General features: G+C 49.4%; 2 protein-coding genes across 6 annotated transcripts in view; one reads left to right on the top strand and one right to left on the bottom strand.

Moving 5' to 3' along the window:
• Nucleotides 1-254: 254 nt before the first annotated feature.
• The window catches only part of FGF1 (fibroblast growth factor 1), a 31,965-nt gene continuing 14,887 nt past the window's right edge, over nt 255-17,332 (bottom strand). For 2 of the 4 annotated variants that reach the window (XM_056348082.1, XM_056348081.1), the window contains exons 2-4: nt 8,297-8,490; nt 3,151-3,254; nt 255-2,070 (exon numbers count right to left, since the gene is read on the bottom strand). In XM_056348082.1, the coding sequence (XP_056204057.1) occupies nt 1,876-2,070; nt 3,151-3,254; nt 8,297-8,465 (468 nt within the window). In that variant the 5' untranslated portion in view covers nt 8,466-8,490 and the 3' untranslated portion in view covers nt 255-1,875. Of the gene's footprint in view, nt 2,071-3,150; nt 3,255-7,136; nt 7,506-8,296; nt 8,491-17,332 lie in introns of those variants that run through there. The other 2 variants (XM_056348084.1, XM_056348085.1) reach the window with 2 other exon arrangements.
• The window catches only part of ARHGAP26 (Rho GTPase activating protein 26), a 211,390-nt gene continuing 196,198 nt past the window's right edge, over nt 2,141-17,332 (top strand). For both annotated transcript variants that reach the window (XM_056348080.1, XM_056348079.1), the window contains exons 1-3: nt 2,141-2,239; nt 5,047-5,148; nt 13,253-13,472. The gene's annotated coding sequence lies outside the window, so the exon portion shown is untranslated. The remainder of the gene's footprint in view (nt 2,240-5,046; nt 5,149-13,252; nt 13,473-17,332) is intronic.

Raw genomic sequence — 17,332 nt, 5'->3', positions numbered from 1 at the left:
TGTAGAAACAATAAGGAGTGCACAGGCTGTGGCCATCCATTCTTCCATGCAGTGGGAGCAGCATCATCCACTGTGGCACAGGGTCCCCCAGCTCCCTCTGAGGGATGTCCCTGCTCAGGTGCTGCCACTGGAGTGACTGGCTTTTGTGTCTCATCCTGGGGTGAAGCAGCACCGTGCTCCATTTTCACCCCCTGGAAAGATTTAGACTTTTTTACTTGAGTGCCTCTTAATTTCAGACCAAATATAGCCTGCGGCAATATTTCCTTTCAAACTTTATTGTTCTGCCACTGTACGTGCGTATTTTATTTACAGCCTGAAACCTCAGTCTGAAACCGAACAGAGAACTGAACCGAAGGGGAGTTTCGGCAGTGTTCCCCCTGCTGCGGGACAGGCTGCGCAGCGCTGCTGCAGCTCCAGCCTTGCATAAATGAAGGACTCCTGTGCTTCTACTTCCATGGCTGCTGAATCCGTCCTGTCGACCATGGTACCCCTGGCCATGTCTCCGCATACACCTCACCCGCAGCCACAGCTGGGCCATGACAAGTCACATGGATGCAACGGAGTTAAACCTATTCCCAATTTAATTTTTAATGCAGTATCACCAGAAAAGGTTAGTAAAAGGCTTTGGGCTACTCTACACATGAGGAAACTCACTGTATGGTAAAATGCTCTTGCCACTCAGGAAGAAGTGATTAGAGAAGCGCTGACTCAGCAAGGCTTTGCCCCAGCGGTGCCTGGGCTGATCTGTCACCCTGTGCAGCTCGTGCCTGGTCGCTGTAAGTGTCTGCAAGTACCCGAGGTGGATGGGGGCAGACGAGCTGAACCAGGGTAGAGCCTGGCAGTGTGGTGCTCCCATGATGCTCTCACCTGGCAAGGAGAGGCTCCTGAGCTGCTCAGGAGATCTGCTTGTTTCCAGGAGAGGAGAAACCCAGCTTCATGGAGGGTTTGGGAGCCACCAAGGGGCCCCAGCGCCACTTTTAGAGCCCCATTTAGCCGGACACTGGGAATGTGGGTGGAAGCCCCTGGGAATGAGGTGCGATGCACTGCCACCATCATGCGGCCTGTTCCCTGCTGCACCATCACACCCTCAGCATCAGACCTGAGTCACTCCCACTCTGCCCCATCCTCACTGGGACAGCAGTGTCAAGGGGCTTTGGTGCCTAGCATTACTTACAAACAGGTTATAGAAGAGACATATTTACTTAATAAATAAATACAAATAACGTATGGCAGGTACTAGTATGAAATATAGCAATATTCATGTTGTAAGGGAGGCTAAGATGTCTAGAGCTTGGAGCTTTTGGCTGATGCTAGTTTAGCTTAACACACCGAGGACATTGGCAAGTATTTCATCAGGCTGGCACTTGATAACATGACTGATGGTGCAACCTGAAACTGCTTGAAAGGCATATTAGAAGCTACATGCTTAGATGGATGAATACGTTAATACAGAGTATCCAGGGAGGTTTTGCCTTAGAATGACTGGGGACAGTAAAAGCCTCCATTTTCTGGTAACAGGGTGTCCTTGGGGTGCCCTTGGCCACGTTTCTGGGTGCCTGCCTGGGACAGGTTTGTGTGTGTCCCTGGGAGCTGCAGAGCGGGCACGATATGACCAACAGCTGGCACAGGGCAGGGGGAGGAGGGATTGCTGATGGGCTTTGCAAGGGTGTCGGGGCTTTTCTCCTCATGGCTGCAAAGCCTTGTGCAGAGCAGAGGACCGACCTCTGTTTTGTCTATTTTTGGTAAAGCCATTACCTAAAGCTCGGAGCTCTAACATTTGGCGCTGTCATACTAGCAAAAAGGGAGGTGGGGTCGGGGGAAAGAAGGTGGCAGTGGTTGGGGTTTGGGGTTGTCTTTGAGCTTCTGGGATGGGGCTTATTCAGCCGAGATGGGCAGTGGGAGGAAAAGGATTGCCTTCTGGCCGTAGTGAGTCCGCGGCCCCAGCTTGCTGTTCCCATTCTTCTTCAGACCTACAAACCAGTTCTTATCCGCGTGCTTTTTGGAGACGTATGTGTTGTAATGGTTTTCTTCAATCCTCTCAAGGAACAGACATTCCTCACCCAGTAACTGCTGAAAGAGAGCCCCAGGTAGTGACAGTGAGATGGGGTGGTGCCATAGTGAGGAGGACATGTGTTCCTAATGCAGCAATCCCAGCTCGGGTGCTCTCTGGCTAGGATGCCATCCAGGCCCACCGCTGAGATCTTCGTGCCCCAGTACAATTCATATTTAAAGCGTGGAGGTAGATAACCTTCATCTAGTCCCCTGGACGACTACTGGAGTAGCTTTTCTGTGACCTGGGCATTTTGGCAGTAACCGAGCCCAGCCCCGTGCTCTGTAAGCTGGTCCTGGTGCTGGCTCCTGCTCTGGCACTAGGCTGTGTGATGGCAACTGAGGGTTCAGAGCATGAGCACAGGGAACAAAACAGCTCTTTGATGAGGCTAAGCAGCCTGTGACCAAGCTTGTGTTGCACACTTTCCTATAAATGGGACTATTTTCAAAGACCCAGATTATTTTCGGTGACTCTGTGCCCTACAGTTCATGGGCACAGTGGGGTGAGCACAATCCCGCTCACACTGGCACGTTGTGGATGCTGCCACTGCCTCCAGCACAGGGTTTGGTGCAACCAGGATGCAGAGAAAAACATGAGGTCTTTGCTCAGTGGCTGTGGGTCATTGCCTGGGGCTGCTTCCTCTTGCAGCCCTACTAGCAGCTCTGAACTGCCTCGCAAAGCTATGGAGAGGTGGCAGGAGCCAGGCAGAGGTGTGGGCAAGGCGCTGCTGGGTTGGAAGAGCCGGGCTGGAGTTGCACCAGCCCTGCACCCTGCCAGGGACCCTGCCCTGGCCCCATTTACAGAGCTTGCAGCTGCTGAGGGGATAGCAAAGCAGCTGCTGCTCCAGATATGAAATACAATATTTGCCAAGTGTCAGATATGAAACACAGTATTTTTCAAGAGGCAGGGTGGTAAATGGTGTTATTTGGTTATTTATTTATTTTCCCCTAAAATAAAGCCAGATTAAGAGCAGCCATCCAGCTGCCAAAATAATAGACAGAGGCTAATTGTTGCTTGTGGTTTGCATTACTCAGAGCTATGAGATTTCTGCAAACCTCAAACCCTCTCCATGTCTGGTCCCACATAAACCTCTGACTTACCGAGCCATAAAGTAGCCCGTTGGTGTCCATCGCCAGGTACTGCCCAGACTGGGTGCTCTTTATATACACCTCTCCCACGCTTTCCGCACTTAGCTGGAGTTGAACTGAAAGTAAAAATAAAACAAGAACAACAAAAATGAAAGTAGGAAAAAGGAAAGAAAATAAAAAGAGGTTCTCAGAGATAATGTCCAAGGTGCTAGGAGAGTTAGCAGGGTATTTGTTCTGAAGCCTGGCTTACAAAGAGTGTATAGGAAACAGTACAGCATGTAATAGAAATGTCTCCTTATACCCTCTCCATCAAAGAAACCCCACAGCTGTGCTTTAGGAACCAAAGACCAATATTTGCATTGTTTTACATCAAAGGAAGGGCAGCCTTTTGGTTAAGATGCTGGAAGGGGACACAGGAGAGTGGGGGTTTAATTCTGGCTCTACTTTACAAATTTCTCATGTGGTTTTGACAAGACACTTAAGGGGTGACATATGAAGAAGTATTTCAAGAGTGGAAGTAGGGACAGGCAGACTTTAGAAGCCTGTGTTGCAAAACCCCGATCCAAAGCATCCCATCCAGTAGTGTGCCATGGCTGGCTTTATCCAGCATGTCATAGATGGATAGCAGAGAAACAGAAAGGGATGATCTTCATCCTAAAAAAAATACATCCTGTAGGTAGCCATGAGCCACATCCTACGTTGTTCTGGTTTGCGGCACTAATGTGAATTTGGTACTAAACCAAGACTGAGCCTGCCAGCACACAGGCTGGGGGGGGATGATGGGTTCGTGGTGATGCTGTGTCAGTTCATGCAGCCTGCCAGGCACCCACTTTCCGTCCCTGCTACTTATGCCAGACCTCAACTAGAAACTCCAGGGCAAAAGAGCTCCTTATTCATCTTGTGCTGCAGCTGCAGGCTGGCATGTCTGGGCCACCTCTGATCAGCAACCTGTACCTAACACAGCAGATTTAACCCTTCTATTTGCCTGGTAACTTTCCCCCCACCCTGTGCGTTCCTTTTTTTCTTTCTTTGCTAATTACAGGAGTCTCAGAAAATTATTAAAACTTGGCTCAGGTTCTTGTTCAATGTATTTATCAGGAAGAGGCCATTTGGTTGGAGAGCAGCTTTGGGATGACAGCTCTCTAGCCCAGTGTGCTCAGAGTGGACCCCATGCTGCTGTCATGGGTTGGCAGTTAAACTGAAGACTGAGCAACTATCGGCCCCACTGGCACGTGCGGAGGGCTGCAATTATAATTTGCGTGACTTGCAAAATCCAGCTCCTCCACATGATCATTCCCATCTCCCAGTGAGCTTTTTTTTCCTGAGCTTTTACTGTAGAGATCTATAACAAAAATATTTAGGCTGGTTTGAATGAAGTATGAATGGATGCCTCAGCTCCAGCTCTTTCCTTCCTCTTTAGATTTATTTTATTTTATCCTTATTTGGATGAAGTAGAAGGTAATATTACCTCTTGGTATGGCAGAAGCCCCAGTCCCAGTAAAATCTTTGCTGTAGTAGTTCACATTCTTCATTTTTTGGCTTTCCTGCTCAGTAAATGACGGTTAATTAGTAAATTGCGTGGGTGCAGATTTGCAGTAATATGCAGTCCTGTGCTTGCTTGGTTCAGGCTGGGAGCTGGCAGCTGGCAAACCCTGCTGTGGGAGAGCCCCCAGCCCGCCTTCATTCCCTGTGGTGCTGCAGCCCCAGGACATGGTCAAGAAGTCCAGCCAGGGAAAGAGGGGAACGAGCTAAAAATGATGATACTGTCCTAAAAACTGCCACCAAGAGAAGGGAGCAGGGGAACCTTCCAGCTGCCAATAGGAATGTTAAGGTCTCTGGCTGCAGAGGGAAGGAGAATGGTGGGTCTAGAGGAAAGAGCTCATGCACAGATTCTTGTGGTTTTTACAGCTCTGTGCAGATATCTCCTTCCATGATGTAGTGGGATGAAACAGAGAAGGCTGTTTGTGGAAATGAGCGTGGGCTTCACCCTTGAGGGTCTGCAATTTCCTGGTAAGTTTTCTTTTCATTTCATGGCGCAAACTCAAGATGCCCACAGACGGTAGCAAAGGACACAGTGAGGGGATCCTCACATAGGGCTAGGAGACAAGGTCTTGGAGCAAGTGACTTCTGTTCTCCTTAGTGACCCACCTTGATTCTGGGGCTGGCACCTGGCAAGGCGATTTAAGACAAAAACATGAATTCTTGATATTTGTCTGGTATAAAATGCATGTGGGCAGGGGCAGTTTGCAAAGCACCAATGCAGGCTCTAATGCAGCTGCGCATGCTGGCTTTCTGGTTGAGCTGTGGGTGCTCCTGTGCCTCATCCCTCCCAGGGGACCTCTCTCCGCTGTCACTCCTGGGTTTCCCATATGGATCTGGCTTGCTCCATGCTGGCTGATGCTTGCCCCATGGTATCCCATGGTGCCGTTCACGTGCCAGGGAGTGGTGCTGAGCAGCTCTGGCATTTTCCAGGTGCAGGGGCAGGACTGTGGGCAGCTGTTGGTGCTCAGAGGCAGGGTACCTTGCCAGTAGGGTTGTTCCACTGGCATGCAGCCCTTCCAGGAGTTTCCTCTGTAAATATTTGTACATCAGGATATCTAAGTTTACAAGATATTTACAGGAGGTTCCTTTTTGGCAGAGATTTCCAAACAGATGGCCCCAGGCCAGCAGTGGCAAAGTGTGAGTGTGCTGGGGCACAGTGGGTGTCATGTGCAGGAATGCTACCTGCAGTTGCTGCCCGTGCACATGGTGTGGCTGCAGGGACCAGCAGCTGGAGGGGAAATGCGTGCTCCCAAGTGGTGGCTTACTTTGCTGGAGGGAAAAAGTCTGGACGGTGTGGCAGCATCCATGCTGTGAGATAATGGGCTCAAGGCTGGAGCACAGAGGCTTGGACACTTGTGTCCTTCATAGCATCCTGTGTCTCAGGAGATCCTGCCTTGCCACTGGCTCTGCAAACCTGTGCTGAGCTCCCCAGGAACATGGGCATCTGCATCCCCATTCTGACTCCAGCAAAATCTTAGCTCTGGCAAAATGCTGCACAGACTCTGGCTGAATTCATATAACCTCTCCAGCTGCTGGCCTGTGGGTCCTATGAGCCTGGTCCTGTCTTCTGCAGAGCCTTTAGGTGAGCATCCTTGTCTGCCTCTTGTAGGGGTTTGGGAAGGGTTACGTGCCTGATTTATTCCGGGCTGGAGGCTGCCTGCCCTGCACTGTGTTTGTCCAGCCTTTGTGAGCTCATCCTTGCCTGTCCCCTAGCACTACAGCGTGCTGTGCGAGTGGTGGGGAAACAGTGTTTATAAATAAAACTCTGCAATAAATTGCCTTTCATTAAAACAACAATAACAAGAAGAAAGGTTAGGTTTGGGGGAGAAAGCCACATGTACGCTTGTGGTTTAAAGAAAATAAAAGTGCTTTTCTTAGCACTTTGTAAGGCAGACTCGGCTCCTTCTAACCATATAGGAGCCTGGCAGGTCCCAGTTATATTCCAGTAAATGTTCAGGATATGGCGTGCCTGGAGGTTTCTGCCGGGAACTGAGAGCTCCAGCATGTAGTGGTGGGGAAGCACCCGGCCCCGCTGCCTGCAGAGCCCCGCAGGGACCTTTGCTGCACTGCTGGTTCAGCTCTCCTCAGGCATTGGTTTAAAAAAATTCCTCTCAGGAATTCTGGAAGTGCAAGAGCCCTAAAAGCTTAAAACTTCCCAACCGATTCCTTGGACTTTGTGTCTTTGTCCTTACACAGCCATTTTCTCTTTTATGAGTGTGGTTTGCGGGGGGTGTTGCTCTGTGCAGCTCCACCGGTCACTGCTGACAGCCTGGCCGAGCTCAGTGGGGAGAGGTGCCAAGGGCAAGGGTTTGCTTGGTGTCAGGGCCAGGTGTGCAGCCCTTGTCTGACAGCTTTGTGGGGTTTGGTTCAAAGAGAGCCTCAGCACCACTGTTGGCTCTGGTCATGTGAGTTGCTGGCAGGGAGAGAGCTCTTGATGCCTCTGGTGACATGGACAACTACCGAATAGGACAAACATGCACCTTTCCTTGCTGTACAGGATGATATTATTTATTTTTTATATTAAGGTTTGCCCTATGTCAGATAGTCTGCAGCACTTTATAGTGGCATTTACAAAAATGGCACTTCTTGGCGAGCAAGCCCCGTCAGCTTCCTAGGGTAAACTGATGCCAGTTACGGAGAAGGATCACGCTCCTAGAAAGTCAGTGGGATGTGCAAATGGTAGGACAAGTGTTGGCATCTGCGTGGGCAGTTCATCCCAGCAGCAGATCCCCAGTGTCCCACAGGCTGGAGCTGCTGGCATCTTCAACTGCAGGGAATGGAGACAAGCAAGAGGAGATTCCAGCCACAGATGGCCTGTTAAATCTCTGTGACACATGGATACGTGTAAGTTGTATTGAAGCATGCATTAAGCCATACTTGTTTTCAGAAAAAAAGTGAATGGTAACACGTCTGCATTTCTAAAGCCATGTCACAAAATAACTGTCTTTCAGCAGATTCTTGCCTCTGTTGGGCTTTTGTATCCTGCAGGAATTTAATTTGCTGCATAAGGGGAGAGGGAAGTTCCCCAGAGGCAAAGGGATACTGTGTGCAGAACAAACAGATAAAGTCCATTCTGCACGCAGAGGAATCTGGGCTCGACCTTCCGCTCTGGCTGACAACTTGATGTACAAAGCTGCACAGCCACTGTGCACAGCTGGGAAACACTGCATCAGCACAGCCCCGCTGTTGTGCTGAACCTTCTAACCCAGAGCGAATGCATAGGGTTAGAATCCATAGAATTGTGTGTGATAGCTGCATGTGTGTAGGATATGAGGCTGCCTTTCCTTTTTTTCCAGCTGCCAGCTTGCCGCATAAGCCAGCCATGCTGCTGTTATCACTGTGGTCCTGTGTATCTGCCTGCCTGCGATTATGTTGATGACCAGTTTCAGATTTAATATGCAAATAATGTGAAATAGCATACATAATGTGCCTCCCTGGGCTCCTGTGTACAGGCTATAGGTGTGTTTGGTGTGTGTGCTGACTCCTGGAAGGTGTGTTGCCACCAGCAGGAAAGAGAGCTTGGTACAGAGCCCAGTTTCCCCAGTTCCCCCCTTCTTGGCTGATAAAATCATAGGAGTGAGCAGGCATGCGAAGAAGCCCCGTCGGGTTTGCTTACTGTGCTGATCGCTTCGGTCCCTGGTCCCATCCACTTTGCCATCTGGCAGGATCCGTAGGAAGTGGCCCCCGTTGCTGCAGTATAGGAGTTTGGGTTTCTTGTAGTTCCCTGGGGGTAGGTTGAACTTTTCGGTCAGGGCGGTGAAAGTGGTGATTTCCCCCTCAGCCATCTCTCAGCCTCTCCCGGTGGCCAGGCTGCAAGAGATGTGGTGGCGTATGGCAGGGGCTGCAGCACCAAGTGCTTGGCACATGCTGCTTCTGCCAGGCTTTTAAAGGGAGGGGAGGGAGCCTGGGGGTCCCCAGCTGTACCCGGGCTGGCTGCTGGGCACGTGATTCACACCACGGCTGATGGCCCTGGCAGTGACACAGCTCGAAAGGTGGTGCACCTCCAGCGTGGGAGGTGCAGGGGGGGGTGTCTCCTCACTGGGTGTAGGTGGGTGGTAGGAACTCTGTCCTTTTAATTTTATCTAAAGTAAATTCTGTTTTCTTTCTGCTTGATGTACGTACTGAAATTATACGCTAAAAAAAAAAGTTTGAAAAACACCCAGTGTCTGATTGAAACCCACAAGAGGCAGGAAGGGAGCCCAGGTTAATAACTCTCTCCAATATTATAACTTTCAAACATGATTATGACTAGGAATTGCAATACATACCGCATGCCAGATAGCAAATACTACTTTGTGTCTTTGGCACTCTGTATCTCACCTGGCCAAGGCACACACATGCTGAAGATCAGAATAAATGTTAGATATTGTGGGAGATGAGCAGGGAAGCAGGAGGCTTTCATTGCCTGGGCAGCAAGCAGGTGATTTACCCATATACTGATTAATGGTATGTGGGAAAAAAAGGAACTTTGAGCATAGATTATACCGCGTTTGTGCACCCTTGCATCTCCATAAAAGTGGTTAAAAGGGAAAGGCAAAGCTCTGGCTGATGCTAAAGGGTGTAACTGGGCCTGGGGCACTACCAGCTGCTCAGAAGCAACAAGCATCACCTTGTGAAAGTGCTCCTTCTTGCAGGGCTCCTCTGCTGTCCCGGGGGACTGGGGAAACGCACACAGATCACACTGAAACTCATTTTGCAAGACACCATTTGGGCACGATCCCTGTTTAATTAAGCAGACACCGTGCCAAAACCTGAAGGCGTCACCAGACCAGTAAGAGAAGGGTGCTGTGAATGTCGGAGGGTGAGAACTGCCATTGCAGCCGTGGCCGTGGAATCAGGAGGTGCCATGGCCAGGTACGGGTGTGGACCAGAGTCCCACGTGTATTCCAGGTATATTCAGATTTATCTGAGTGTTTCTAGCCTTGAAACTTAATTTAAAATCTCCCATGGATATTCTGTCTTTCATATACCAAGTTCTATAGTGCTTGTAGGGAAGGGGATTTATGAACAGAACAAGACAGGGCACAGCATAAATTAAATCTAGATACAGGAAATTACTTTAAATGTTTTGTATTCTCATAGCTATATTACGGAAAATATTATACCATCACTGTTTATATATATTTATAGGTTGTAAAAGTGTCTCTTTAGCACCAAATTGTGCTGCTGGTACACTGGGATGGAGCCAGTATCATACTGTGTGGGTTTGCTGTGGTACTTAAAAGAGCAACTTGGGAGATATTGAGGACTGCGACTCTCTGCAATACACACATGCATGTATACATGTAATTTCTAAACATTTGGCTGTAAACTCTCAAGTATTTAAATTTGCAAATGCAGCTGCATGGAGGGGAAGCTACTTCTTCAAGTGGATCCCAAAAGCCTGCAGAAGATGAGAATTTCTGCAAGCTGGATTGCTAAAATCTGAAACCTTGGAAATAGAGACTTCATCGCTGTTGCTGACAACACACCCAGCCATTGCAGCCAGCTTTGGTTAGTACAGAGACTTCATCCCTCACTCTCGGACATGTTCCTTCGGGATGTCTATCAGAACAGAGAGATTTCCTAGGAGAGGAAAGCATGACTGTAAAGAAGAAAAGTATTCCCTGCCATCCCAGGCCTCTGTTCCTTCTGGTAGCTGTTGGTTCACAACAGCTTCTCTTTCCTCCTGCCCATCAGCCTGGGTTTTGCTGCAAATAGAGGTATTAAATCTACAACAGCTGAATACAAAGTCAAAATGCAGGTACAAATTATTTTAAACTTTTCCCCGCTGCCCTCTCTCCAGAACTATTTTCATCTTAAGTCACGTTTGCTGGACCGACGCCTACCAAGTGTTATTTTACCAACCCAGCGCCTCCTCAGCTATATGTTGTTTTGCACTGAAGGCTGTTTTAGTTCTCATCTAGGTTCAAAACTTGTCCCTTGGCCAGTTCCTCACCATAATACCATGCACCTCCCCAAAGCTCGCTTTTGCTCTGGAGCTATTTGATAAGCCCAAAGTATCAACTTTTTCCCCAGAGAGTCAGACCAAGTTTTACAACCGCCTCTCTCGATGCCCTTGCCCCTGAATCTCACATAAGCCGCGTCCCTCTCAGCACTGGTGCGTTCAGACTGTGCCTGTTTGGAAGCTGCAAAGTTTCACAGATTCCTCCTTTGACACAGACTGGTTTTTGGGAAGTGCTTTCTGCAAGTGATAACGCGGGCTAGCCCCGGTATCCTGTGATGAGGTTGGTGAAGCAACCCACAAGAGCCAAGCAGCTTTATGGTGCCTGGTGGCTTTCCAAAGCAGGCAAGACACTAACTAAGTATAGCTTTGAAATCTTTTCTTGTGGTTGTTCAGTTTTCAATGCCAACTGTCTGCCAAGATTTCGCTGAACGAAAGCTTTCAAGTCATTCAACATGGTACACAAGGCTTTAGTGCTTTACTGAGCATTAATCAAGATCAGTGGCATTGTGTAATTCCCTGGAACTAAAGCTTTTCTTGAACCTTTATCTGAGGGTAAAAGGCACTTGGGAATCTCCTGGGTTGATGAGATGGAAGTGAGAAACAAATATCCCAAAGCCAAAAGCTCAGATCAGGGTCTTGGCAAACTGAAAGCTGCAGCCAGCACAAGTGAGGAGCAGGCTGGGATGCTGTCCTTGGTCACCTGAAGGTCTGTGCGTTCAAGGGCTTCTAGGGATACCTTTAAGAGAGCAGCTTGACTGGCGACGGCTTCTTCATTTTCATGTATTTCCTTTAAGGGTGTTTTGCTATTTTTAGGATTAATGCAGTGTTCACCAGCTGCCTTTGACTCCACAAGAGGAGCTGGATAAACACTATTTTCCACTCCAGTTGTCTCTCCTTGCCTAAATACTGTTGCTTTTCTCATACTTCTTTGACCGTGGAGTTGATACTTTATACACACCACCACTCATGGCCCTACTATTATACTTTTGGCAGGAACACATTAGGTTTTTATGGGAATTAAAAAGCATGACAGAGAGAACCTGAACCAAAGACAACATAAAGGGCCTTATTTCTTTCGGTAGAAGCCCAACAAAATTATTCAATAGCTCAAAGCAGAACAGAAAGCTATCTCCAAGATGCTAAGCTGAGAGGCACCACACTCCAGCAGTTATTTGGTGCCCTGTGAAGAAAGGAAAATATTCCAAGAGGTGGTTGCTCTAAGAGGGGGGGTGGCTGCTGCCAAGCAGTTGACGCTGCCAGTTGCACTAGGATGGTAAGCTGGAGCCCAAGTTGGAGAGTGTTTGTCCAAGTGTTTGTGTTCATGGCTCTCGTCTTTCCTCCTACTCCTGCATAACATGCTCACCCACTTCTTTGTGGGCTTCGCCGTGCTGTGTTGCCTAAGAAGAAACCACCACTGAGAATGACCATCACTGAGAGCTGGAGCCAGGGCCCCTGCTCCAGGGTAGCCCTAGCTCTATGTGCAGACACAGGGAGCTGAGGAACCTGCCAGCAGCCCACTGGCACTCAGCTCTTCCTCCTGGGCTGCGGGAGGAGAACCCCAAAAGATAAGAAATAGCTTTCTGAAGAATAAAAAGGACTTAAAAAGAGTTTTAAACCCAAATATTAATTTTAACCAGGTCCTGCTGAACTTTGGTGGGCTGGAGCACTGCAGCATGTTGCCCCTTGCAGCAGCGAGGAGAGACGAGCCCAGCACAGGACCAGAATAGCTGTGAAATTCTGAGAAGTTTGGGTTTGGTTCCAAACTTTATCACTGACTGCTACAGCAGCCAAACCAGTGGCTTTGATGTGAAATCCCAAACTCTGCAAGCATCTGAGTCTGAACATCGAGGACTGGTTACACTGCCAGGCAAACTCTGTGTGAGCTGCAAAATAACAGCTCGTGCTGGGGGCCGTGGAAAAAGGAGTGAGGGCCTTTCCCCTTCCATTTTAAAATCAATGCAGAATTCACTGGATAGTACTTTTCTCCCCTTTGCTTGTGGTGTTGATGAGAGTTTGGCAGCTTAGGGGGTTGCTAATGGTCCGAAATCTTTTTGCATGTCTAGATTGTCAGGTCACACTAGGACCAGGCTGTTTGTGGCTTCAAGAGTACTTTCATGGCTCTTCTGTGGCTCCTGTGGCACAAATTTAATGGCCAGCTAAGACTAACCTCCCATTGCTACCATTAGTGCCCCAGTTTTTTGGTAGCAGTCTCAGCAGAGAAGCCAAGTGGGGAAGAGCCATGCTGGGTTCCATGGGGCTCCCAGCAGAGCTGGCCACACTCCAGTCAGGTCCCTCTGCATGGGGACTGTTCCTGCAGTGATCCCTGCTCTCCAGGGAACTAACCCCATACCATTTCTGGCCACCCCTCTGTACACACGTAGTAGCTGGAGACCACCAGGATGGCAAACTGTTGCTTCTCAGCTGGGAGATGAGCATCTTCCACTACCAGTCATGCTCGTTAGTAACTTAATGAGCTGTCTGGTCAGAGACTGCAGAGGTTACCTGGACCAGTGCGGTGACAACTGTGAGTAGACAGAGTCCCTTACTGTGTTACTAAAGTTTCTCTGCCTGTTTTTCTTCCCTGTTCATCTCTCCAACACCTCCTCTCTGCTCCTTTTTCTTTAGACTCCTCTTGCCTTACTTGAAGAGATCCATTTTCTTGAGATCAGTTGCAGGAATTTTGCATGTTCATGAAAGCACATTGCACCAGAGGCTGGTGGACCTCAGTGTGGTGTCCACAGCTGAGCACGCTGGATTGTCAGCACAACCTCTCCACAACCACTGATGCCCAAATGATGCTTCTGTCCCACAGGTGGGCCCTGCAACCATGACATGACCAGCTAAGGTGAGCCTATTTTTTTTTTTTTTCCTGAAGTATAAAATACCTAGCTACGACACGGAGGAAACCAGAATTATCTCACCTACTATGGGTTAAAATTCAGGTTGACTCAAATACGTTAAAATTGTCCTTGGCTTTGGATGCAATTCTTTATATAGGATTGGAAAAAAATGTTCTGGATGGCCTCTGTTAAGCACCCCTTCAGAACAAGGTGGACGTGTTGATAAAAAGTGGAATTAATCACAACTATCACTTAGATGATGAGCTGAAGATCATACAGAAAACTCCAAACAGGTGAGAAGCCAGCTAGACCCAGGATTCTTAAGGTTTTGTCTGACATCAGTGTCTCCTGAATCAGCCTCTGGTGAATTCATTGGAAACACTCCAGTTGGTTTCACTTTGGAAAGTGTTGTTTTCTCCGTTAAAGCAGAAATCATGTTTCTTCCAGGGTGTGTGACTCAGCTGTGCTCAGACAGCACTGCCTCTTGATGTGCTCATTTCTTATTCCCCCTTTTGACTGCAGCCACCTGGAATGGGCAGGCGCTTCCCAGGCAGTTGAGACACTGCATACGGGAATGGAAAACAGAACAGGTAGAATATTTTTAAGGAATTCAGACTCTGGCTTTCCTCCAGGGGAAACAGCCTCAAGTTGTGCCAGGGGAGGTTTAGATGGATGTTAGGAACAATTTCTTCCCCAGAAGGGTTGTCCAACACTGGGACAGGTTAACCAGGGTTGTGGTGGAGTCACCATCCCTGGAGGGATTTAACAGACATGTAGATGTGGCACTAAGGGCCATAGTTTAGTGGTGGGCCTGGCAGTACTGGGTTAATAGTTGGACTCATATGATCTTAAAGGTCTTTCCCAACCTAAACAACGATTCTATGATTGCCTGTCCTGAGGGGTTCCTGAAGAACCCTTGCTTAGCGTGGTGGGCTGACAGGTACCACTTCAGGGCAACTGAGAACTACCTTAACATGCAGACTAAAAATCTCTTAGATAAACAGGGATTTTATTCATCGTAAATTTTAGTGATGCATTGCATGGGATGGATTTCCTCACCCAGGAATGGATTAGAGATCAGCAAGAGGTTTCCCCATGCACCGGTTGCTCCAGGAGCTGCAGCACAGTGAGTCTGGGATTATCGTCAGCATAGGCAGCCTGCAAGGGCTCTGCCTTCCCTTTGAAGGGCTGGCAGTGCAAGGCACGGCTCAAATTCTTTGGACTATGGATCCTCTTAGAAGGACTTAATAAATGATTAGGCAAAACATATGATAAGTATGTAATAAATCATTTTTTGTTAATCAGCAGAATGCATTGGCTTGTTTCTAGTCAGTGTTTATGGCAAGGTGATTTTATCTCTAGCAATATGATTAACTGCTTAATGAAAATATATTTATCAGTCAGGTTTTACCCCTTATAAGTGGAGTATGTGGTATAAAGTGTGACCAAGACTGTAGAAATTAATTTAACTAATGCCTGCTGTCATCATCTGCTCTCCACCAGAAAACACAGTCATTCTGGTTAGGTCACAATGGCTTTTTGTTAGCAAACCCTGCACCCCTCGCACCTCGGCAGACCCTGACGGATGCTGTGGCACTGCTGTGGTGCCGGCAAGGAGCTCTGCCCAGCCCAAGGCTGCCTCTGTACTGCACTGGAGGGACGTGAGTTCAGTCAGGCTGGATTTCGCCATTTTATGCCATCCTAGCCCTAATTTTTCTCCTGTCTCATCTTTCTGCACAGCAGAGAGGGGTGTGGGGATGTGTGCCCATCTCAGGGGAAGAGCCACATGGGTGAGGACCTCCCTGCATGAGGGCCTGCCAACAGCTGACTGTTTTGCTTCAAAGCCACGCGTGACTTCCATGAGGCTTTGAGGCTGGGACATCCTAGCCGCTTCATCAAGCTGGGACATCCAGTGCAACATCTCAGCAAACTGGTGGCATCCATGGGGAGATGGGAAAACAAAGCGATGATCCACTTTCTAATTATCTTCCAGCTTCTCCCACCTCCCCACCCACCTTTTGCAATCTGATGATTAACTTAATTACAGTTCCAGCTCAGGACTCAATCCAGCCTGAGAGCAGGAGCCTTGCCAGGAATGTCTTGCCCCATGTGTCCTTTGTGAGTCCAGACCAAGACCACAGACATGTACAGGAGTAACACTGGCTGCAGAAGCAAATCCCGTTGCCTCATGTAGGAGATCTAAGCGCCATGTCCCATTGCAAGCCAGATGCGTGGGACCTGCTTTACGGAAAGAACACATTGGACGGAGAATCGCAACAGCTCAGCCTCCAGCCAAGGATGGGGCAGAGGATGAACTGTACCCAGGGGATGAGGGGACACCTCTGGGCTTTGCAGCAGAGGCAATGCAATTGCTGGATTACTGGGAGGAGCGCAGGGGTGGCTGTGGCCCCACCGCCTGGTCCCTGGCTCCCTCCTTCCCCAGGCAGAGAGCTCACCTTTATTTTAAGACCTCATTCACAGTGTTTGCTGGTGAGGCCAGCCCGGCCAACGCAGGCGTATGCTTTCGCTGCAGAGCACTTGGCACTGGAGCTGCAGCTCTTCCCTGGGAACCAGGGTCTGAGCAAGGACCGTGGCTCCAGGGTTGGGCTGGCAGGGCCAAAGCTGTGGCCGTGACCATTGTGTCAGGTCTGGTGGGGGGTGACAGCCTGGGGTGCAGCTGCACCCAGTGTTTATCCCCTCATCCCAGGGGATTCACTGTGGGCACGTCTTGCTCTGCTGCCCCACTAGCACTGCAAGAAGTGTCCTAATCTCAAAAGGCAATTAGTGGAGTAACTCCAAGGGCTTCCCTTTCCCTCCAGGAGATAGTGTGCATTGCCAACCTTTTACAAACACCCTTTCCCCCTCTCAGGCTCACATTGTGACCAACATAAAGTATTGTCCCTTCTCCCTGCTTTGCTGCAGTGCTGCCTCCCAGCACCTCCCTCGTGCAGACTGAGATGCGCCGGCACATGGAACTGGCTGGGAGCAACCACTAACGTGTTACAAGTTGCACCGTCCTCATGGTCTCCTCTCTGGCACCCCAGAAGGATGGCTCTGGGCTGCTGAGGACCCAGGGACAATGCTGGGTGCAGGCACCTTGTTTTGGATATTTGCTACCAGCCAGCAGGTGGTTAGCTGCAGGGTGTGCACCTCTCCTCCATGGGTCTGCCTGTGCTTTGATTTCCAGGGGAAAAGCATCTGGAAGGAGTGGAAACCACAAGGGATGCTGTAAAAATGAATCAATTATGGCTGAAATGTTTTGTGATGGAAATCCTTCTGGGCTGGGGGCACTCGGCATGGCCATGGTGATGTAATCTTCTGCCTCGGCTCCTTGCTCAGCAGCCCCCAGGTGTGGAGGGGGTCCCTGCAGCGGGCACCCCATCTACACCCCGCTCAGTACCCACTGCCCAGTTCCTGGCAGGCAGGGAGGTTAAGCTGGGTGACACTTCACCTGGCTTGCAAATGTCACTGTCCCCCCTGCCACCCACCCCCAGTGTCTGTGCAGGACACTGGGCAAAATGTCAGACCACAAAGCGGGAGTGCCCAGGCTGTCTGGGCTCGCGCTGTAGGTGTGGCTCCTACCCGCAGCCACCAGCTCCTGCCCCATGTGCCCACAGATGGATGGACAGATGGATGACAGTGCCAGCCACCACCGATCCTGGCCACAGGCTGGCTTCTCATGGTTTTGTTTTCCTGTTCTGGTTATGGGTGCTTTTCTCCACCTCTCCTCCCTTCTCTCTGCCTCTTGGAGCATTTTGATATGGGAGATGCAAACGTGAAGCTGCTTGCAGTGGAGAGCTACTCTGTTTGCATGCTGGCTCTGCCTGGTGAAACCAGCGGCTGATGCCACATGACAGACTAGCCC

Source organism: Falco biarmicus, chromosome 8, assembly GCF_023638135.1.
Source record: "Falco biarmicus isolate bFalBia1 chromosome 8, bFalBia1.pri, whole genome shotgun sequence".
NCBI classification, from domain to species: domain Eukaryota; kingdom Metazoa; phylum Chordata; class Aves; order Falconiformes; family Falconidae; genus Falco; species Falco biarmicus.
The sequence above is the reverse complement of the archived record's forward strand: the minus strand, read 5'-3'. Positions and strand labels throughout refer to the sequence as shown.